Source organism: Sinocyclocheilus anshuiensis, unplaced genomic scaffold, assembly GCF_001515605.1.
Source record: "Sinocyclocheilus anshuiensis isolate Anshui unplaced genomic scaffold, SAMN03320099.WGS_v1.1 scaffold220, whole genome shotgun sequence".
Taxonomy (NCBI): Eukaryota; Metazoa; Chordata; class Actinopteri; order Cypriniformes; family Cyprinidae; genus Sinocyclocheilus; species Sinocyclocheilus anshuiensis.
Window position 1 is genome coordinate 1,347,792 of NW_015554086.1, and position 21,522 is coordinate 1,369,313.

Genomic DNA, 21,522 nt, shown 5'->3' on the forward strand with positions numbered 1-21,522 from the left:
GGTTGATGAGATAATCAGGCTGTCTAATTCCTCTACTAGTCTTCTTGATCCTGCACCTACCTCTTTACTGAAGAATTGCTTGCCTGCTTTGTCACTACCCATCACTCACTTCATTAATATGTCAATGTCATCTGGAACTGTACCATCAAAGCTTAAGATTGCTGCTGTCACTCCAGTTATTAAAAAGCATGGTCTTCCCCAAGTAGCTATAGGCCTATTTCGAACTTATCTTTTCTCTCTAAGATATTAGATATTAACCTCCCAGTTACAGGCCTTCTTAACAGCACACACCCTCTATGAGCCCTTCCAGTCTGGCTTTTGTCCATTACACAGTACTGAAACAGCCCTGGTTAAGGTTCTTAACGATCTTCTCTTAGCTTCTGATTCTGGTGCTCTCAGCACTCTCCTTCTGTTAGACCTCAGCTCTGCTTTTGACCCTGTTTGTCATGAGATACTCCTCTCACGGCTTTCAGCATTTGGAATTACTGGCACAGCCCTTGAATGGTTTTCCTCCTATTTGACCGGGAGGCAACAATTTGTTATATACCAGAAACACAAATCATCTACCAAATCCATTAGTTCTGGTGTACCTCAAGGTTCTGTTTTGGGCCCTCTCCTTTTTACCATTTACAGTATATGCTACCAATTGGACAAATAATCAAACGCTATGGGTTTAACTTCCACTGTTATGCAGATGATATTCAAATTTATTTTAGCGCACCTTCCACCTCAGTGTTTCCTCCGCCTGCATTAACAAATTGCATCAAGAAACTCAAGCTTTGGCTGGTGGCAAATTACCTTAAATTTAACTCTTGATAAAACTGAGGTAATTCTGATTGGCTCTTACAATATGTTCAAAACTCTGCAACTCGCTTGATTACTCACACAAGAAAGAGCGATCACATTACCCCCATCCTCTATCACCTTCATTGGCTTCCGGTTTCCTTGCGCATAAACTACAAGATACTACTTCTCACTTATAGAGCTCTCTATAACCTTGGTCCTACATATTTATCTGACTTACTCCTGCCCGCTCCTTACGATCTTCTAGTGAGGGATTGTTAGTCACCCCTAAGTTTTGTCTGGTGACTATGGGAGCCAGGTCTTTCAGTGTTGTGGCTCCCAGGTTGTGGAATGCTCTTCCTCAAGACATCCATCAAGCATCCCTTGTCTCCTTCAAAAACACGTTTTTTTCTCTGAATATTACTCTTCAGTTCTCTGTCTGTAAATTTTACTTTGTTATGGATATGTTATTTATTTGAATCCCTCTTTGTTTGTATCTCTAACCTAACTTTGTAAGCGACCTCTGTATATTACTTTCAGCCCTTGGTATATGTATTGTGCCTTGATGTTTATTTGGCTCTGTTCCTTATTCGTCTCTGTAAAGCAACTTTGGGTGTTGGAATGGCGCTATATAAATAAAAATTATATATATATATATATAATACAACTTTTAATATTTTATATCAAATATTATTAGATAATATTTTTAATTGTCTGGTGACTATGGGAGCTAGGGCTTTAAGGGTTGTGTCTCCCAGATTGTGGAATGCTCTTCCCCAAAACATCCGTCAAGCATTCTCCCTTCTCTCCTTCAAAAACCTCTTAAAAAATTTTTTTTCTCTGAGTATTACTCTTCAGTTTTCAGTCTGTAATTTGTACCCTGTTATGGATGTTCATCTACATTCTCTCTGTATCTTTAATCTAACTTTGTAAGTGGTCTCTGTATATTACTCTCAGCTCTTGCTATGTGTTCTGTCTTCTGGTTTTGATGTTTATCTGTTTCTGTTCCTTAAACCTGACTTGTAAAGTGACCTTGGGTGTTTATTATTATTTATTATTATTATAATTATTATTATTATTACATTTCAGTCATCATATGGCATCAGAGGATTTGGAATATAGGGTCAGTCCATCTTAAGTGGTCTATTTTTGTTTCCTAATTTTTCGAGTGGTTACCTTTATGTACTAGAACTGCAAAACACTGAGACCAAAAAAAAACCCTGCAATTTTTTTTTATTATTAGTTTAACTCCAGCAGCCATCTCTGTGGTGTAGATAAGTTTATATCCGGTTCCAGAGATAAACCAACATGAAAATGAGTGGTATTTTTAAAAAATAATTCTGTGGTATTTTTAAGCAAATTCTCACCTCCACAGACACACACACACACACACACACACACACACACACATACACAAAAGATAAGTCTCAAACTTGAATTGTTCTGCATGCACATTATACTTACAGTGCCCCTTGAAAGTTTGTGAACTCTTTAGAATTTTCTATATTTCTGCATAAATATGACACAAAACATAATCAAAATTTCACCCAAGTCATGAAAGAAGACAAAGAGAACCCAAACAAACAAGTGAGACAAAAATATGTTCTTTGTCATTTATTTAATCAGGAAAATTATACAATATTACATATCTGTGAGTGGCAAATGTATGTGAATCTCTAGGATTAGCTGTAAATTTGAAGGTGAAATTAGAGTCCATCTGTTCAGAGGTGTTTTTAATCAGTGAGATGACTATCAGGTGTCAGTGTGTGCCCTGTTTTATTTAAAGAACAGGGATCTATCAAAGTTTGATCATGTTTGTGGAAGTGTATCATGGCACAAACAAAAGAGATCAGGCTAGAAAAGGTTACAAAAACATCTCTAAAGAGCTTGGACTCCACCAATCCACAGTCAGAAGATTGTGTACAAATGGAGGAAATTCAAGACCACTGTTACCCTCCCCAGAGAACTGAATCTCAAGAGAACTGAATTAGAGGTCTGCATTCCCGACCAGATTTTTTGCGCCGGGGGATTAAATTCCCAAATAAAACGCGGTAGCGGTCGGTAACTCTGGTGTAATTTGAACGGGAGCGGGCGGTCTAACAATATAATATCCCTTTCTCGATGTCCATTTAGAATAGCATATCTGCGCTTTATTCTTACTGACCACCACCAGTAGGGTACAGCTTGCGCTCAGGACTGTTATGCACACGCTGCACGCATGCTTTAACGTCACGCGTTTTATTTGCGGGGTCTGTGCGCAGCATGTGCATAACGATGCTCAGAGCGCTGTCCTTGAAGGAAGTTCAACTCGGTTTTGTTTATATTTTGCTTAGCCTATAATTTTAAATTAAAGATGTTGTATTTATTTATTTTTCTCTGCAACAGTTTTCCTACTGTTAACAGAAAAATGTCAAACGAATTTTGTATTTTGACAAGACGAATAAAAATAGCTAATAGGCTATTTTTCTGTCCGAGAACTGAATCTCAAGAGAAAGTGGGTCATGCAGCAAGACAACGACCCCAAGCACACAAGTTGTTCTACCAATGAATGGTTAAAGAAGAACAAAGTTAATGTTTTGGAATGACTGAGTAATATTCCGGACCTTAATCCAATTGAAATTTTGTGGAAGGACCTGAAGCAAGCAGTTCATAGGAGGAAACCCACCAACATCACAGAGTTGAAGTGGTTCTGTACTGAGGAATGGGCTAAAATTCCTACAAGCCGTTGTGCAGGACTGATCAGCAGTTACAAGAAACGTTACTTGCAGTTATTGCTGCAAAAGGGGGTCACACCAGATATTGAAAGCAAAGATTAATATACTTTTACCACTCACAAATATTTAACACCGGATCATTTTTCTCAATAAATAAATGAAATAGTATATATTTTTGTCTCCTTTGTTTGATTGGATTCTCTTTGTTTACTTTCAGGATTCGTGTGAAAATCTAGTTAGTTTGGGTCATATTTATGCAGAAATAATGAAAATTCTAAAGGGTTCACAAACTTTCAAGCAGCACTGTACATCGGTACCCCCTGAAGAAGGTTTAGGACTGAGAATCAAATCCTTTTCTATTGTAAACTGACCTTAAAAGTGGAACTTCGAGCAAAATTCGAAGTCTAAGGAACAAGAATATGCTAAATGTTTTGAAACAATATAGAGGTAATCACTAAAAACAAAAATGTAACCCTTTGACATGTAGGATCACACCATTTTGATTAGTCCATCCAGCATTTTGTGAAAAACTGCTAAATTCAAATATGCTTTGGCGCTTTGACTATCAGAAACTTGCTTAGCGCTTGTCATATTATCACAACTGTTCAGTGTTTTCAACCATGTTTATTTTAGGTTTCAGACATTAAAATACACATAAGTACTAAAAAAAACCTTAAACATAATTAATTGTCATTTGCTGTAATATGACACATTTTAATTATGTCACTGTGTAGGTAACTAAAGTTTATTCTTCTCCCAGTTCACCGGCCACTTACTTTCATGTCTTTCAAGAGAACTGGATGAATTTACCTTTTGTAAATCTGTCAGACTCTGATTCTACGCGTTGCAATCTAAATTAATGACTTAGTTGGAATATTTTAAGCATATTGTGTGAAAGGGTTAAAAATGGTCAAGCAACCACTTGAGATGGACTGACCTATTGTGCACGAGTCACATGGAATACTGCACATAATTGGTGCATTTTTTTCTGTTTTGGAAATTGGTAGTATAGATCACCTTCCCCATTCCATGTATGAAAAACAGAGGCTCATTGCTTAAAGGGGTCATATGATGCGATTTAAATTTTTCCTTTCTCTTTGGAGTGTTACAAGCTCTTGGTGCATAAAGAACATCTGTAAAGTTGCAAAGACTAAAGTCTCAAATCCAAAGAGATATTCTTTATAAAAGTTCAGAGTCAGCCACACCTACCTAAAACGGTTCGTTCTAACATGCCCCCACATATCTACCTCACTATGTGGGAAGATTTGCATAACACCACCCAAATGTTCACGCAAAGAAAGAAGGCGTAACTTTTAGTCTCACTGTAGTTTTGTTGACGCTGCAGCCATGTCATGAAGATGCTGTGTGCTTCGATAATGTTCTTTTTAGCAGCATCATATGACCCCTTTAAGATCTCATTTTGTGTTTCACAGAAGAACGAAAGGGATTGGAAAAACATTGGAAGTTAATTTTTGGGTGAGGTAAAAATTGACAACTGCTGAAACAACCCACTATTCAACCCAGAATTTGTACGAGCATGCATAGATATATATAGGAAACAAAAAGTCATCACCTCTGAGACGGCGGCATTCTGTAGGCTGCGGGTCTGTTTGACGGCCTCCTCATAGCGGGGAGGTTCTCTGTTCTTGGGCGTCTGGTTGAAAACTGGGGACTGCTGGATGAAGGATGTCTGGGGATAAAAAAACTCAGTGAGCACTCAACTCAAAACAGAACTCAACACTAAAAACCTCTCAATAAATGTAGGATGTTATACTTTGTTTAGTGGCCCATTGATAAGGGTTGTTGGGACGGGGGAAGTCTGACGTGAGATCCTGTTATCTGGGGAGCTGCTGAGGAAGCACTGAGGTATCTCCAGGCCTGCTGGGTTCTCATTGATACCGTGCTGGAAACCTGACCTCTTGGTGGTGCCCAAAGGCAGGGCCTGTGTGAAGAGTAAACCAATAGGCCATGAGCATCCAGAAACACCGACTAGCATCATAGAGAGCATTTGTGTTTGTATTATGATCTTTCTGCTTGGTATGAGAACAAGTCTTTTCAGGTCACGCTGGCAAGTGTCCACCAGGCATGGCCGTCGATGAAAATGTTATCAGCTCATCACAACCAATGAGCTCTAGTTACACAAGTCATCCAGGACTCAGGCCAGGCTCGTTCGCTATGCCAAAGTAATGGCCATCTAGCTGGGAAACCTTAGCATGGTGCCCTGCTGCCAGGACAGGCCAATTACAGTAGAGTGAAAGCCTAGAAAGAAATGAGACCAGCAGCTACCATCCATCTCATTGATGAATGTCTCTGCTGGACAGACAAAACTAGATGCTCCCAGAGCTCCCAGATTATGTTCACTTGTTCTGACTGCTCCTGCTGGCACTGATCCTGTTCTTACTCAGATTCCACAGTCATTCAATACTCTGTAAAAAAAAAAACTCTGTAGTGTGGATAAAAGTGATATGCCTATCTGACGTTTGGTTATCTTGAGAACAACATCAATGACAACTTTGTCTGCTAATTTTTTTATAGTAATCAGTTAGACAAAATTGTTTGATTTATCTACATTTCAGATATATTTTATACTGAACATACTCATTTTGAACATATATCTATAGAAGACCGTTTCCGCCACTGAATAAAAAATAAAAAAGGTAATGCACCCTTTTCACAAGAATGTGATGACGCATTATTTGTATTAAAAAAAAAAATTATGTACATTTATAACACTATTCTTTGTATTATAATACCTTTGCATCAAATTACAAAAAAAAAACTAGTTTACGCTAATGCGAGGGTGTTTCTAATGCAGCGTCTATGGGAGGGATGGTAAATTTGACATGGTTCTCTCTTCTGACTGCCGTTATCAGTCTCTCTCAATTTTTTTCCTTTTATTGAAAGTCATGAAAACACTATCATAGAGTTTTTCTTTTGCTATTTGAGCAAATGGGGGTGCAAAAAATATATTTGTGGTACTCTCTCATTCACTGCTCTTCAAGTTAACCCAACATGATGGCTTCCGCTGCTGAGAAACCCGGAAATGTGAAAAAGGTCCATTGCGACTTATCTCACTATACTGAATTTTTTTGTAGCAATTGTGAGTTTACATCTCGCTATTCTGACTTTTTTCCTCAGAATTGCGATATGAAATTTTCTCAGAATTGCATGACAAACTTGCAATTGCTAGTTATATACAGAATAGTGGGATATAAACTCACAACTGCGAGAAATAAAGTCAGAATTGCGAGATAGAAATTCAAAATTCTGACTTTTTTTCTCACAATTGCGAGTTATAAAGTCCAGTTCTGAGGGGAAAAAAGACTGATGTTCTCAGAATTGCGAGTTTATATCTCACAATTCTGACTGAACTCGCAATTGCAATTAAGAGAAAAAAAGTCACAATTGTGAGATACAAACTCGCAATTCTGAGAAAAATTCTGATTTTATGTCTCAGAATTGCGACTTTATTTCCTAGAACTTCAAGTTTACATCTTGCAATTCTGAGTTTTTCTTGCAATTGCAAGTTCATATCACGTAATTCTGAGAAAAAAAGTCAGAACTGAGAGTTTATATCACAATTCTAAGTTTATTTCTCAGAACTGCGAGTTTATATCTTGCAATTTTGATGTTGTATCTCACAATCCTGAGAAAAAAGTGAGAACTGCAAGATGTAAACTCGCAATTGTGGGAAAAAGCCAGAACTGTGAGATAAAAAAGTCGCAATTACTTTTTTTTTTTAAGTGGCCGAAACGGGCATATATATCAGCTCAATTACACAGAGTAAAGAAAGCAGGTCCAATCACATAATATTATGTTCATATGGCGCTCCAAATTAACTTCTTGCATATACAATGTGTGTTTGTATTTTTTTTATAATAACTGTCTTATTTTAAAGGGTTAGTTCACCTAGAAATGAAAATGAGTATTTTACTCACCCTCAAAGCATCCTAGATGTATATGACTTTCTTCTTTCAGACGAATCCAATCGGAGTTATATTAAAAATTGTCCTGGCCCCTCCAAGCCTTACAATGGGGGTAAGCGGGTGCTTTTTGTCAACAGTCCAGAAGACGTGAAATAAAGCGCGTGCATCTGTAATAAAACGTGCCTCACACAGCTCCGGGGGGTGAATAAAGGCCTCCTGTAGCGAATCCATGCATTTTTGTAAGATAAATATCCATATTTCAAATGTAATAAACACTTTTTTCTCACTTCTGCTGATTGTCGTATGCGAAACGGTTCCGGCGGATGACGTAGGACGTCAGCGTTGCGTGATTAGTGACGAACGTGGAGAGAGAACAAAACAAAATGCCGGTCACGAATTAGAAGCACAAAACGAGGATTTGTAAAGAAAAATGTTGGAGGATTTCGATATAAGCCAAGAGGAGACTGGTTTTCCTTTGCTAAAGTAAGGAAACTTTTCTTCCTTTGGTCCTGTAAACAAACTCGCGAGACTAGCATATCTCAGAGGCGTGCGCACGATACGTCCTACGTCATCCGCCGGAACGGCTTGCAAGTATGACAGTCAGCGGAAGTGAGAAAAAAGTGTTTATTACGTTTGAAATATTCAAGTATATGTTTCTTACAAAAAGCATGGATTCGCTACAGGAGGCCTTTATTCACCCCCCAGAGCCGCGGGAGGCACGTTTTATTACGGATATGCGCACTTTATTTCACGTCTTCTGGACTGTTGACAAAAAGCACCCGCTTACCCCCATTGAAAGGCTTGGAGGAGCCAGGATCATTTTTAATATAACTCCAATAGACCCTTTTAGGGCCGACGTCACATTTACGTCACCTCGCTAGCTGGAGGCAAAACAAAGGGGAAACTGGAGGCGGCCAATTCAAACCAGCGCAGATTCAGTTACATACGGAGCTTAAAATATCGTCTTATTGTGATGTTGGGTCCCAGAATCGATGTAGTAGAAGCTCCAATTTTAAATTTTAAAGCATACCTGCTGCCACCTCCAGACAAAAAACAGACGACAGCTGTGGTTAAATGCGATAAAACGAGCGGACTGGACAGAAATGATCGTCAAAAATGCTTGTTTGCAGCGCACACTTCTTGTCAGAAAAGGTTAAATAAAGTATTGTCTTCTGTTGTTATGTATTTTTTATTTCTAGAAAATTTCTAGAAAATATTCACATCTTAATTTAAATGTACTGTATGTAAAGTAACGGTATGTAATGTCACTGTAAACTTATAATTTACAGGAGGTATATACTTTAAAATAACTATTTGTATCATTACATGACACATACATCTTCAAATAATATATCCATCACATTGAATGTTTAACTTTTATTTTGTATTTTGGCCCAGTTCACTCTAATGTAGCTGCTGTAAAAATAGTTGCCTGCTGAAATTTATATATATATGGATTTTCATAAAAATAGTTGCCTGCTGAAATTTAAATATATATGCATCTTCATGACTAGACAGACACAGGTGAGTTTCTCTTTATTATAATGTTACACGTTAGGTTTCTCTATAGATGTGAATCACTCAACTAGAGGAAATCCTGTCATATCATCCATGCTTTGAGCTAGCGTGTAGGGTCGACCAATCTGGTTTCGTCCGTTAAAGTTAACCTTTTTAAATAACAGTCGCGATCCTGGACAGCGAGTGACTTTACATATGCAGGTAAAATCGGATTTTCTCCAGTCATTGTTAAAAAACAAAACAAAAACAAGCTAACAAACTTCATAGCTAGCGTTAGTGAAGCGGTCAGGGGAATCTTTTTTCCTCCACCTAAGCTCCGCCCACAGAAAAACGTCACAATGTTTACTAACAGAAAAAGGGTCTATTGGATTTGTCTGAAAGAAAAAAATTAATTAAGGGTGAATACATCGCAGGCTAATTTTTATTTTTGGGTGAACTAACCCTTTAATATATTTTAAAATGTAACTTATTCCTAAGATGGCAAAGCTAAATTTTCAGAAGCCATTTCTCCAGTCTTCAGTGTCACATGATCCTTCAGAAATCATTCTAACATGCTGATTTGGTGTTGAAGGACCAATTCTTAGTATTATCAATACATTATTAAATATTATATAAAACATATAAATTCTATTACATATTTATGCTATTATATTTGTTCAGTTATATAGTATACGGCAACATATGTGTATTTGGTTATAAGACTGACCTGAACTATGTGGTTGTGACTGAGCAGCTGTTGTGATGTAGGACTCTCTGCTTTGGTGGGCTGTATTTGGGGGGTCTGAATTATACCTGGCACTGATGGAGACACAGCCTGCAAAACTGGCTACAAAAAGAAAAATCAAGATTAAATTGAATTATTGACAAGTATTTACTGCACCTAACACATATATATATATACACAAGTTTTGTGTTACCTGTAGTTTGACATTAGTGTTGGGCAGCTGGATGGTAGTGGTATTATTTGCCAGGGGCACTGGAAGAAGGATCTGAGTGCCCCCATGCGGAGTGGTTAGAAGAGTCTGGGGCTGTCCTATGACCTGTGGGAATCCTTGGTGGCTGATAATGAACTGACGGATAGGAGTAGCTGTCACCTGGTTGGGATGGGCCTCCTCAAGCTTCAATAGCGTTGACGTAGTGTGTGGACTCAGTGTGCAGTTAGGAGGGACAGTGTTTTCTGTTTTGACAGACGCCAACATAGTGGCTGGACTGGAAGTGTTATTATTTTCTGCAAGTGGAACAACCTGTCCACTCCTTTTTTCCACCTCTAGCTGCATCTTCAGTTCTTCCACCAGCTTCTGCTCCTGCTTCAGTTTACGCAGCAGTTCCTCAATCTGTCGCTCCTTTTCGTGCAGTCTCCGGTCCTGTTCCTCAGGAACAGGAGCTGCCGTTACTAAACTGGGGTTTTGGCCCTCTGCCTGTCCCTCCATGGATGCGTCCTCTTTGCTGTGAAGCTCTGAAGAACCAGGAGACACAGGTGGAGCGGAGCTCTGATTTTCAGAGGGCTGTTGGATGGGGGATAGGGTTGTAGTGGTGCTGGACACCTCCATAGGTGTGCTGCAGGGCTGTATGTTAGGTCCTGTGAAGATGTTGGGTGCAGTCCAGGCATTGTTTTCTTGAAAAGGCTTAAGCCGTTCAATTAGGTCTGTTTTTGTTCCAGACACTGGAAGACCACGTAACTTTAACTCCATTTTCAGCTCTGCCACCTGCCAAAATAAACCCATTATTAGTGAAATTATAAACTCTATAAATATTAGCTCCATAGAGAAAAGAAAGTGATTTCTGGGCTACCATATATATCACCATAAAAATAGCTACAAATCATCTGGATTCTACAACATTTAATAATTAAGATGCATATTTACTGGAGACAAACCTTCTGAACCAAATTTTACATAATGGAAAAGTCATATTAATTAATTTATTTATATTTAGTATACACAACCGTATTAAAGTTTGGAATTGGAAATTAATACTTTTTTCTTCATCAAGGATGCATTAAATTGATCAAAAGTGACAAAAAAGACATAATGTTAAAGATTTCCATTTCAAATATATGCTTATATTCTTTTGAACATTCTATTTATCAAAGAATCCTGAAATAAATGTTATCATGATTTGTACAAAAGTATTAAGCTGTTATCTGTTTTCAACACTGATAATAATAAGAAACGTTTTGTGAACGTTGAATCATATTATATTACAATATATTTTGTGAAGGATCATATGGCCCTGAAGACTGGAGTAATGACTGCTAAAAATTCAGCTTTGCCATCACAGGAATAAATTAAAATGGAAAACGTAATTTATTGTGTAACAATATATATTACTTGTTATTGTATTTTTAAATAAATCCAGCCTTGATGAATATAAGAAATGTCTTTCAAAAGCATTAAAAAATTCTACCAACTCCAAACTTTTGAACAGTCAGGTATCTATTATTGATTAAATTTTTTCTGTGGAAAAAAAGAATCTGTCGGTACCTTCATCTCCTCCAGGTTGGCAGGTAGTATGCCTGCCTTGCGGTTGGAAAGGGTGCTGTTGGGCCGCACAGGTGTTGCTGTGGGCAGAGACACCACAATAGAGGCAGGAAGGCTGCTGGTGCTGTTGATAGCCACTGTGGCACTGCTGTTTTGGCCTTCTATCACAGGCCTGGTGAGAAGGGAAGCAGATGGGAAGAAAGGGAAGAAACAACACTTAACATCACAGAAGGAACAATTCTCAATAAATAAACACCATCGAACAATGCTGAGGCAGAATACAACGACAGCTAAAATAAATCTTGCACAAGAGATGGAAAAGGAAGCAGAGCAATAACCTCTTCGACTTCCTGCCATTAATAAAAATCACTAAACAGGATTTGTTATTGGAAAATAGGTAATGGTCCTGATGGCCACCGGCAACAATAATAGCGTTTTAGACATTTTCCCCCTAAAACCATTCATAATGCAACCATTATACTAATAGCTGACAAAATATGGCTAGCTTCAAAAGTGAAAGATGACCTTTAACTAATTAGGCAAGACAAAGGCAAAATGGTTTGCATCCACCGAACTCAACGATAGGATTGGTAAAGCAGTACATACCGAAAACATCAGGGCCTGATACACATATAACAAACACACAGATCCAGATCTCCTTGCTTACTTGAGAGGTGCAGGAAGGATGGTCTGGTAGTTGTAGTGCTGCTGTTGGCTCAGGATCTGTAGCTGCAAAAATAGTTGCTGTTGTTGTAGTAAACGAGCATATGAGGAATCCATCGGGGCTTGGTTGGGTTCTTGTTTCTGGTCTGGGGGAATGTATTGATGATATTTTAACTTTTTCACACGTGGCTTGGCCTCCTTACTCTTCCTACTGCGGCTCTTGTCCCCAGGTAACTTAGGCTGACTTTGCTGTAAATTGAACAGAGATTTCCCATTATGTATTACATCTAATCAAGGGAATTTCATAAATTTTTGTTGTTTCTTCAGTTCTTTACTGACCTTTATAAGGGTGGGCCCAGACTTCACAGGGGCCACAGTGACTAGCTGTGGCATGGGTGCTGGAGGGCTAACTGATTGCTCATTGGTGGAAAAAGACTTGAGGAAATCTGTTGTGGTGGTCACTGCAGGAAAGTGCTGTGAAAAACAACACATGATGAATCTCAGGTGTTCTGCAAAACCTAAATGACTAAATTCTGTTTTTTTGCACCATGAGCTCTGAAGTGAAAAGGAGGTGACAAGAATACCTGTAAGAAGTTATCAGGCAATGGTGAGGACTCTTCAATGGCCCGGACCTCCCCAGGTGAGGCTGCAGAACCCTGGGACTCATGACTAGCTGGCTGCTCGGGTGAAAACGCATCTCCACTGTCCTCATCAGCTAGTTCCTCTAGAGTTCTAGGGTACTGCATCTGACCATCTACCCAATTAAAACGAAGGACAATGTATCATACTTCATTCAATTTATGCGCCATGTGCATATTTACCCCAGTTTAATACATACTGTAAATATAGTTTGCATTTTCACCAATGATAGCCTCCTTGACGCTGGAGTCCACTGGCAGGATGTTCTTCTCCACTAGCTCCATGGGGCCGGGGCGTTGAGCAATCTTCTCATTCAGGTCATCAGCCAATCGAGCTCTCTTCAATTTCAGCTGAGTGGCCTGCAGAGAAGGCTCCGCCACTGTCTCTGCCAACCCACCAAAAACCAGAACAGCAATCATTTCAACCCACACTCCTACTGAAACACCACAACAATCACACAGAGGTCAACTCAATCACAGAAGTAAATAATGCAAACACTTTTGAACATGAATTTTTCTTGCTTTTTAATTATGCTGACTGGTTAAGCTGCCACTGCTTTCTGCTGAACTAACTTGATAGCATAGTTTGGTAAAACTATTCAGATATAAACACTGATCATCGTACATACATCAGCATCTATTGCATATCAGATATGGCCAACATATGTTCAACCATACTTGATTTATACGCTAAACCAACAGTTATTTAGACAACATATATAGACAACAAACCTGACTGGTATGGTTGAGCTTCCATTCACCATATTTGTTGTGCTCTATGTATATGTGCGTTGATCAATGTTTATATGTGAATAAAAGCCTAAATTAAAATTGTTCCATCATGTTAAAGTGATCATATCTCTTCAGGAGACAGAATAATCTGCACATTTTATATGGATTACTTTTACGGTCTCTGATTTTTTCTGATCATCTGATTTTCTGATCATCTGATGTGAAGTTTTGGTGGAATGGACTTTCAATGGATGGACAGAAATCTGTCAGGCTTCATTAAAAAATATCTTCATTTCTATTTTGAAGGTAAACGAAAGTTGTATGGGTTTGGAACGGGGTTCCATTTTTGGAAAGTTGTCCCTAAGTTGTCCTTACAGGCAAACAAATGGCTCTCACGTGTCAGTTCTTTTAATAAAAGATGAGTTGAAACACTGCTTTTTATTTATAACAGCATTAACAGAGAGAAAATGTAAAGTAAAATGGATCAGAAATTACTCCCAAATCATTCAGAATGAACTCCAAATCAAACTGAATAAATAGTATTGGATTTGGAATCGAATCAGAAAAATCTGTATTGATGCCCATCTCTACTAACAAGATTTGAGAGCTACAGCAGGGGTGTCCAAACTCGGTCCTGGAGGGCCGGTGTCCTGAAGAGTTTAGCTCCAACCCCAATTAAACACACCTGAACCAGCTAATCAAGCTCTTACTAGGCATACTAGAAACTTGAAGGCAGGTGTGTTGAGGCAAGTTGGAGCTAAACTCTGCGGGACACCGGCCCTCCAGGACCGAGTTTGGGCACCCCTGAGCTACAGCTACAGCTACAGCTTTGTTTAAAAACAAAGTAGATTCAAAAAACTTTTCCCAGCAGGCAGATTAGCTGCCATTACATGTATCGTGAATGGAGGATTACCTTGTAAGATGTGCATGCGGACCAACTCGGCCCTTTCTGGACGGCTGCGTATTTTGTGCTTTAGGAAATTTTCAGTCTACGGAGAGAAATTATACAGTTTCAGAAAACGAAATCCCTCTGTAATTCAGGGATCAGAAAGTAACCATTATAATGATCTCCGCTGTGCTTTGCAAATAACAAACACATTTACAGAAGGCTTAAGCTATTAAATCAACTGAGAGGTTCACATGTGTCCCATTACAGAGAGCTGGGCAACCCTGAAGAGGTTTCAGGGAGGATCAGAGAGACCAGATGGCTGAGGAAAGTGCACGAGGTCTGGGGCTTGGTGCCCTGCTCTTACCCTGGCTCTCTCAAGGCTGCGGATCTGTTCATGGAACGCTGCAGGGCTCTTCAGGGCTGTAAAGTCACACACACACACAAGCAGAGCATCAGTCTCATGAGGACACAAGGCCATCACCCACACTTCAAACACACACGGCTCTTTCATCTCCTGTAGTCTTTCTAAATGCTGTAGCGCCTGGTCTCACATATTACTCAGAGCAGAGATGGTGGGCCCACACAGAGATTAGCACACAGACTACATGGTGCCCTTCAGGACCAGACAGCTACCTCTTAATCCCAGCAGAATCTATGCCTGATATTACACTGAGCTATGCGACAGCATGCAGTTTAATCCCATCAATCAGCTCAGACATGGCCAGAGGAAAAAAAATTTAAGTTTATGTAAGTATGAGAGATCTCACACACTTCTCGGTGACTTGGTTGAACGGAAAAGTGGTTATGAGCAATAACAGAATGAGCGGTGGTGAGGCGAGAGGTGAGCTTTTGGAAAAAAATACCATGTGCATTGGTCACCTATGCCTGGTTGTGAACTATGCTGAAGAGCGAGAATAAACAACTGATTCAAAAGCAGATTTGGTACAGAAACCACAGCACCAACTGATTTCTTAAACGCACAGTTAAAAAAGGAAGGTTTACATGACATCAAAATTTTAGATAATGTGTCACAAATAAACATGTAATGTGGAACACAAAGGATGTTACACTACCATTCAACAATTTTTTTGGGGAAAAGTTTCTTATGCTCACCAAGTTGCATTTATTTGATTAAAAAATACACAGTTAAAACAATAATAATGTGAAAATGATTAGAATTCAAAATGGTTTTATTTTAAAGGTTCTATTTTAATATATTTTAAGATGTAATTTATTCCTGTGAAGGAACAGTTTTGAACAGTAGTGCAAAATGTGATTGGGAGCAAGATGTCACTTTTAAATATCGCGACATATTTTTTCACATTTACAACAGAACAATTATTATTTCTTAAATATAAGTTAGATATGTGAATAAAGCCCTGTAAGGTCAACATAACATTTATTGCAGCTTATTCTTTTTGTGCATGATTTACTGGTTAGTTATTCAAAATGTAAAAAAAGATTTGGAGCGTGTTTTTTTTTAGTCTCGCTTACTTTTTAACCCCTCCCTTTCAGTTGGTACGTAGTGCCACTTTTCACAATCCAATTAATTCATGATGGATAAAATCAAATCCCACCATACATTTTTTTAGATTATGAAGGAAAAATGGGTCACAAAATGCCATTTCATGACTAAAACCTTTTTACATATTTAGTTAATATTAGCAGTTTTCATACAAGAGTAAATATGAATCATCCTCTTGTTCATATGCTGGTGCACACAGCAGTATTAGATGGCAGGGGCTGTACTCACGTGGCATGATGCCCTGATCAACGAGCTGCTCGCGGGTGCGTCTCTGCTGTAGCCTCAGCTGGAGAACTGGTGGAGAGAAGCAGAAGCAGCGTTATGTTCTTGACCCAACCTCTAGATCAGGCTTGTCAACACTACACCCAGAATGGAACTTTTCCACCTGATTAACACACCTACACACACACACACACACACACACACACACGCAACAAAAGGAAATCTAACCTTTAGCACAACCGAAATCACACACATTTCCTCTCTAGAATTACATAAGAGCCACCATTAAAAAAAAACTAAACTAGAAACTTCTTCCTGCTACCAAAACAACAGGCTCTTGAGTGACCCTTTTGAAGTGTGCTGTTTGGAAGACTTCCTGGGAAAATTCTCAAGACATTTTTCTTTGCTCTCTTGGCTGAGCCTCCTGGATTTACTTGGCTGATTATAAAAACAGCTCAAATTGGTCAGAAAGACAACATGATAACGTCTGACATTTATCAAGAATCATGAGCTCTATTAGCTGGGAATTTATAAATCTATGAAGGCAAGCTCAACACAGCTGCATGGTGATTATTAAAGAATTTTCTTGTTAATGCTCAGTTCTTGTAGCTCAACATGGCACTAACAACATCATCCACATACATTTTATGCATATTAATAAAACATTCGCTGTCAGTCTGCCAGTGTCAAATGCAATGATGTTCTACATGCTTAAACGCAGGAACAGAAAGGTTTAATCTGACTAAAAGCTGAGTCAGTTTACTGTTAACAAGGTCAGCTGAGGTTGAGCAAACGAAACTCTGGAGGGTGCTGAGGGCACATGATTGGCATTTCATTGTTTTCACTATGAATCTGTGCACTTAAAGCTGAAGTGTGCACTTTCTGCACCACTTGTGGCACTGAAGAGAACTGTATGAACAGTTACTACTAGGGATGTAACGATTCACTCAACTCATGATTCGATTCGATTCACGATTTTGATTTCACGATTCGATTCGATTCACGATTATTATTATTTTTAACAAAATGAGATTTAAAACACATTATAAATTAAATGTGTCCTTTTATTATTCCTTGGACAAAATGCTGCACATTTCTTTGTGAAATTGAAATATAACACTATAATAATATACTAATACAGCACTTGCATATTACTGCTCTTTTGTTGGTTTTGATTGCTTTTATTGTCCTCATTTGTAAGTCGCTTTGGATAAAAGTGTCTGCTAAATGACAAAATTTAAATATAATGTAAATGTAAATAACAAAACTACATTGAAATTTTAAAACAAGCCCCAAATCAAATAGATAAGTAACACAAATAAAATAAATATCTTCATATAAACAAAATAAGGCTTTGTCTGTGCTCTTTCCTTTTAAAATTAGAGGCAACCACTGCATTTTAATCTTGATCCAAACAAAGATGCTGCATACATGCAACATGAGCAGTTTTTAAACTAAATTAGATTGTATAATTTCAAAATTGGAAGCAAAAACAGAATGGTTTGACTTCAGTTTTGTGAAACTATAAATAAAAATATCTGCAAGAAACAGCAAAGCTGAATGAGACGCAGATTCACTCTCTGCCAGCAGGTGGCGCTTAAAGCGTTTCCTTGGTTTCCACTGTAAACAAAGCAGCTGCACTTATGAACTTTAATATGCATTATACAGAGGCAAGATGAAAAGAAAAAATACCATCTAAACTTTTCTAAAGACAGTAAGTTCCCCTCAGACATGCATTCATATAAACTCCTACCCCTAAATGAATCGCGATTTGTTTAGCATCTCAACCGATTTGAATCGTCACATATTTTAATCGATTTTCAATGGGCTCCTGGTTAATCGTTACATCCCTAGTTACTACTGATAATTATAAATACTTTCGAAAAACTGGGAAAGTATTTTACACTGCAAAAAGGACATAATTCAGCTCTGAGAAGAGGAATGAATGCACCATGAAGGAGATAATAACTGGGGCCAAATAATGCTACAGTATAACAGATGCTGACTATACATGACTCAACATTGACCTTGATCCTAATCAGGTTAATTTTTTACTTGGGGCACAGAAGAAAAAATCGTTTAGGACTCCTTGATTGCACAACATAACATTGCAGCTTTTTAGGGTGGGTTATTCCACATGATGAGTAAAACATCTTCCATCATCTTGGTGACAATCAAGACAATATATCTCAACACTCTTTCACATCATTTCAAAGTTATTTGACAATCAGAGTCTGCTCAAACATGGCAAACACACTGAATTAGTGGCTTCAAAATAGCTGTGAGGATCAGAGAATTATAATAACAGTTTATATAATATAATTATATTATTGTTACACACATTGCAATTCAAGTTTGGGGTCAGTAAGATTTAAGTTTTTTTTGTTGTTTTTCTTAAATTGACCCAAAGTATAAAAATACTGATAATGTTACAAAAGCTTTCTATTTTAAGCTCACGTACCCATTAAGCACACTTCCATTTTTGAGCTCTGATAATAAAAAGAAAAAATAATGTATTATACCACTTAGAGCCCGACCGATATGGGGTTTTTTGGGGGGATCGTTTAGGACTCCTTGATTGCACAACATAACATTGCAGCTTTTTAGGTTGGGTTATTCCACATGATGAGTAAAACATCTGCCATCATCTTGGTGACAATCAAGACAATATATCTCAACACTCTTTCACATCATTTCAAAGTTATTTGACAATCAGAGTCTGCTCAAACATGGCAAACACACTGAACTATCCCTTTAAATATAAACTGATAGTTGTCACTTGAAGTTAATCTTTATAAAATGGTCAATAATTTATTTTCACAGCTTTAAGATGACAAAATCTAGGTGTAACTATAGTTTATGCCCAAAGATGAAAGAGGCATGTCGTCCGTACAAAGAAGGAGCCATCAGAAATCGGATCTGTCATATCTGTCCAGGAAAAAAGCGACTAAAGGCTGGAATACACTTCATGACTTTTAAAATGTCAAGAGATTACAAAAAAAATTATAATAATCTGCTAAAAAATTGGAGTCTGTGACCATCATACACTATGTGATTTTCTATTAGATATGTCAGCTCAAATCTACAGACTTTCAATTATTTTTTAAAAAGGTTTTTTTTTAATAAACAAGATTTTTTAATAAAACATGATGTGAGCTTAATGGGAACAGGGGTGTGCTTAAAGGGTACAAAAATGTACCCATTAAGCACAGCCAGACTTAATGCATTTATGCATTAAATGCATGCATTTCATTGCATTTAATGATGTATATCTTAATCAAAATGCTTTTGTCATTTAAAATAAAATTAAATATTTTTGTGTGAGACATTACTATTTTATTTTAACATAACTTCTTGTACTGAAACCAATATCTTGTGCACTAAAAATGTCTCAGTGTAGATTTTGGTGAGCTTAATAGGTATGTTTACCCTAAATAGTTAACTTTCTATTTAAAAAAAACTAAATAAATGCATCAGTTTCAGAAAAATATATTATGCAGCACTGTTTTCAATGTAAATAATACAAAATGTTTCTGAGACTGAATATTTAGCTTTGAAATCACAGGAATAAATTATATTTTATTATATATAAAAATAGAAAGTAGTTATTTCAAATGTGCAAATATTTTTGATCAAATAAAAGCAGGCTGGTCAAGCATAAGAGACTTCTTTCAACAACATTAAAAAATCTTACAGACCCCAAACTTTTGAACAAAAGTGTAACATAATTTAAATAATAATAATAATACTGACATTGATGCCTTTAGTGTGGCTAATCGATGAGCTGTTCTTTACCTGTTTGCAAAGCCACAGACATTCAGATGGACATCTTTGGCTGTAGCATCACATCTAAAGCTGTGTTTTGAGCATCTCAAGTAAAGTTTTTAATTATCTCTCAAGTTTTTGCATTCTGTTCCATTCAGCAACACATCTTCTGTAAACAACCCCTATGAAATGCATCCAATCAATCTCAGGTGAAACTGAAACCAGCCAAATTATAAAGGACTTCATTAAGGTCTATTAACTAACTAGCCGATTTTGAAAATAAGTAGCTTTATGCATCGATATCATGCCAATCTATGCCGTGACTTTTGTTTAGATGGAAATGCTATTATCTTAAAGTGCCCCTATTATGGGTTATGAAAGGTTCATATTTTGGTTTTGGGAGTCCCCAACAACAGGTTGACATGCATGCAAGGTCAAAAAACACTTTCATTGTTTTATAATATGCATTTATTTTTTTACCTTACTTGCTCAACGACTCCCAAACGATTTGCTCAACGATTCATTTTTCCAAACCCCTCCTGTGCGTGACACTAATCTGCGGTGATTGGTCCGATTCATCTCATTTCCATTTCATCATGCCTGTAATGCCTGATAAAGCAGCATTTGTGAGTGCAGTGCTGCTTTGTGTACAGCGTTACCGGGGAAACCGCTATTTTACCGCTCCAAAAGCGGCACCTAGTGGCAAAGAATGAATCTGCATTTTCATTCAGACTAACCAGAAAAGACCAACAAGTGGGCGGGCAATATGTTAATGTTTCATGCTGATGTCAACATGAAACGGCTTGGGATTCGTTTTAAAAAGGAAAAACTTTCAATGATTCAGTCGACTCTTTCTTTTTAGAGACAATAACTTTATACACGGTGCACTTTCAGATTTAAAACCTGGCAGGATGTTTTCATTCAATTAGAGCTGTGTTACACACTGCATTACAGGTAATATTCAAAAATCCATAATAGGGGCACTTTAAACAATCACTGACCTTCCTGTTGTGCATCTAACGGACAATCTCAACCATTTGCAGCAGATTACCTTGATTATCAGCAGAGTAATGCACATAGCTCTCTCATGAAAAGCCAATCAATAGTAGCTTTCTTTTTTCAAATGCTGTCATGCAAATTTCCATTAAACCAAAGCCTGGCAAACAAAGCTTCAGGCAGCCAGTAAAATCTATTCAAAATAGTCTAAACCTATATCCGCTCAGCGATAGAATGATATCCACCTCTCAGAGCCGAGCAGCAAGCTGCAGAACCTGGTATGAAGTTTCCTCTGCAGATGCTGTGAGTCTCCAGTCCTAAGCAGGCCATGCCGTCTGCCCGACCTGCCTCATGTTCAGAGTATCTTAAAGCGGGCTCCTGACAGCACCAGAGCTTTGTGAAAAAATAACAAGGACCACGTTCTTCAGGGCTCTCCATTCACTGTTAGCAGCTCCAGTGAAACTGGGACTCCCTCAGAGGAGACAACATCTGCTCCACCAGCAGACGGAGAGGAGGGAGCAGAAAGACTAGACCGACCATTGTTAACCCCTCCCTGCCATTGGAAGTTCAATTCTAGATTAGGGCTGCAAGATAAATCGCATGCGATATTTAACGCGCATCTTGTCAGAAAGACGGTTCTGTAATCAGCAGTAAATCCTCCACACGTGCGT

The 21,522-nt window shown here is 38.0% G+C and overlaps 1 protein-coding gene across 2 annotated transcripts in view; it reads right to left on the reverse strand.

The window, feature by feature from the left end:
- The window catches only part of LOC107669223 (MKL/myocardin-like protein 2), a 37,583-nt gene that overhangs the window by 4,679 nt on the left and 11,382 nt on the right, over positions 1 to 21,522 (reverse strand). The window contains exons 3-14 of one of the 2 annotated variants that reach the window (XM_016461383.1): positions 16,097 to 16,162; positions 14,708 to 14,763; positions 14,368 to 14,443; positions 12,947 to 13,108; positions 12,669 to 12,838; positions 12,424 to 12,558; positions 12,089 to 12,333; positions 11,425 to 11,593; positions 9,859 to 10,647; positions 9,648 to 9,767; positions 5,272 to 5,439; positions 5,071 to 5,187 (exon numbers count right to left, since the gene is read on the reverse strand). In XM_016461383.1, coding sequence (XP_016316869.1) covers positions 5,071 to 5,187; positions 5,272 to 5,439; positions 9,648 to 9,767; positions 9,859 to 10,647; positions 11,425 to 11,593; positions 12,089 to 12,333; positions 12,424 to 12,558; positions 12,669 to 12,838; positions 12,947 to 13,108; positions 14,368 to 14,443; positions 14,708 to 14,763; positions 16,097 to 16,162 — 2,273 coding nt within the window. Of the gene's footprint in view, positions 1 to 5,070; positions 5,188 to 5,271; positions 5,440 to 9,647; positions 9,768 to 9,858; positions 10,648 to 11,424; positions 11,594 to 12,088; positions 12,334 to 12,423; positions 12,559 to 12,668; positions 12,839 to 12,922; positions 13,109 to 14,367; positions 14,444 to 14,707; positions 14,764 to 16,096; positions 16,163 to 21,522 lie in introns of both variants that reach the window. The other variant, XM_016461382.1, reaches the window with a different exon arrangement.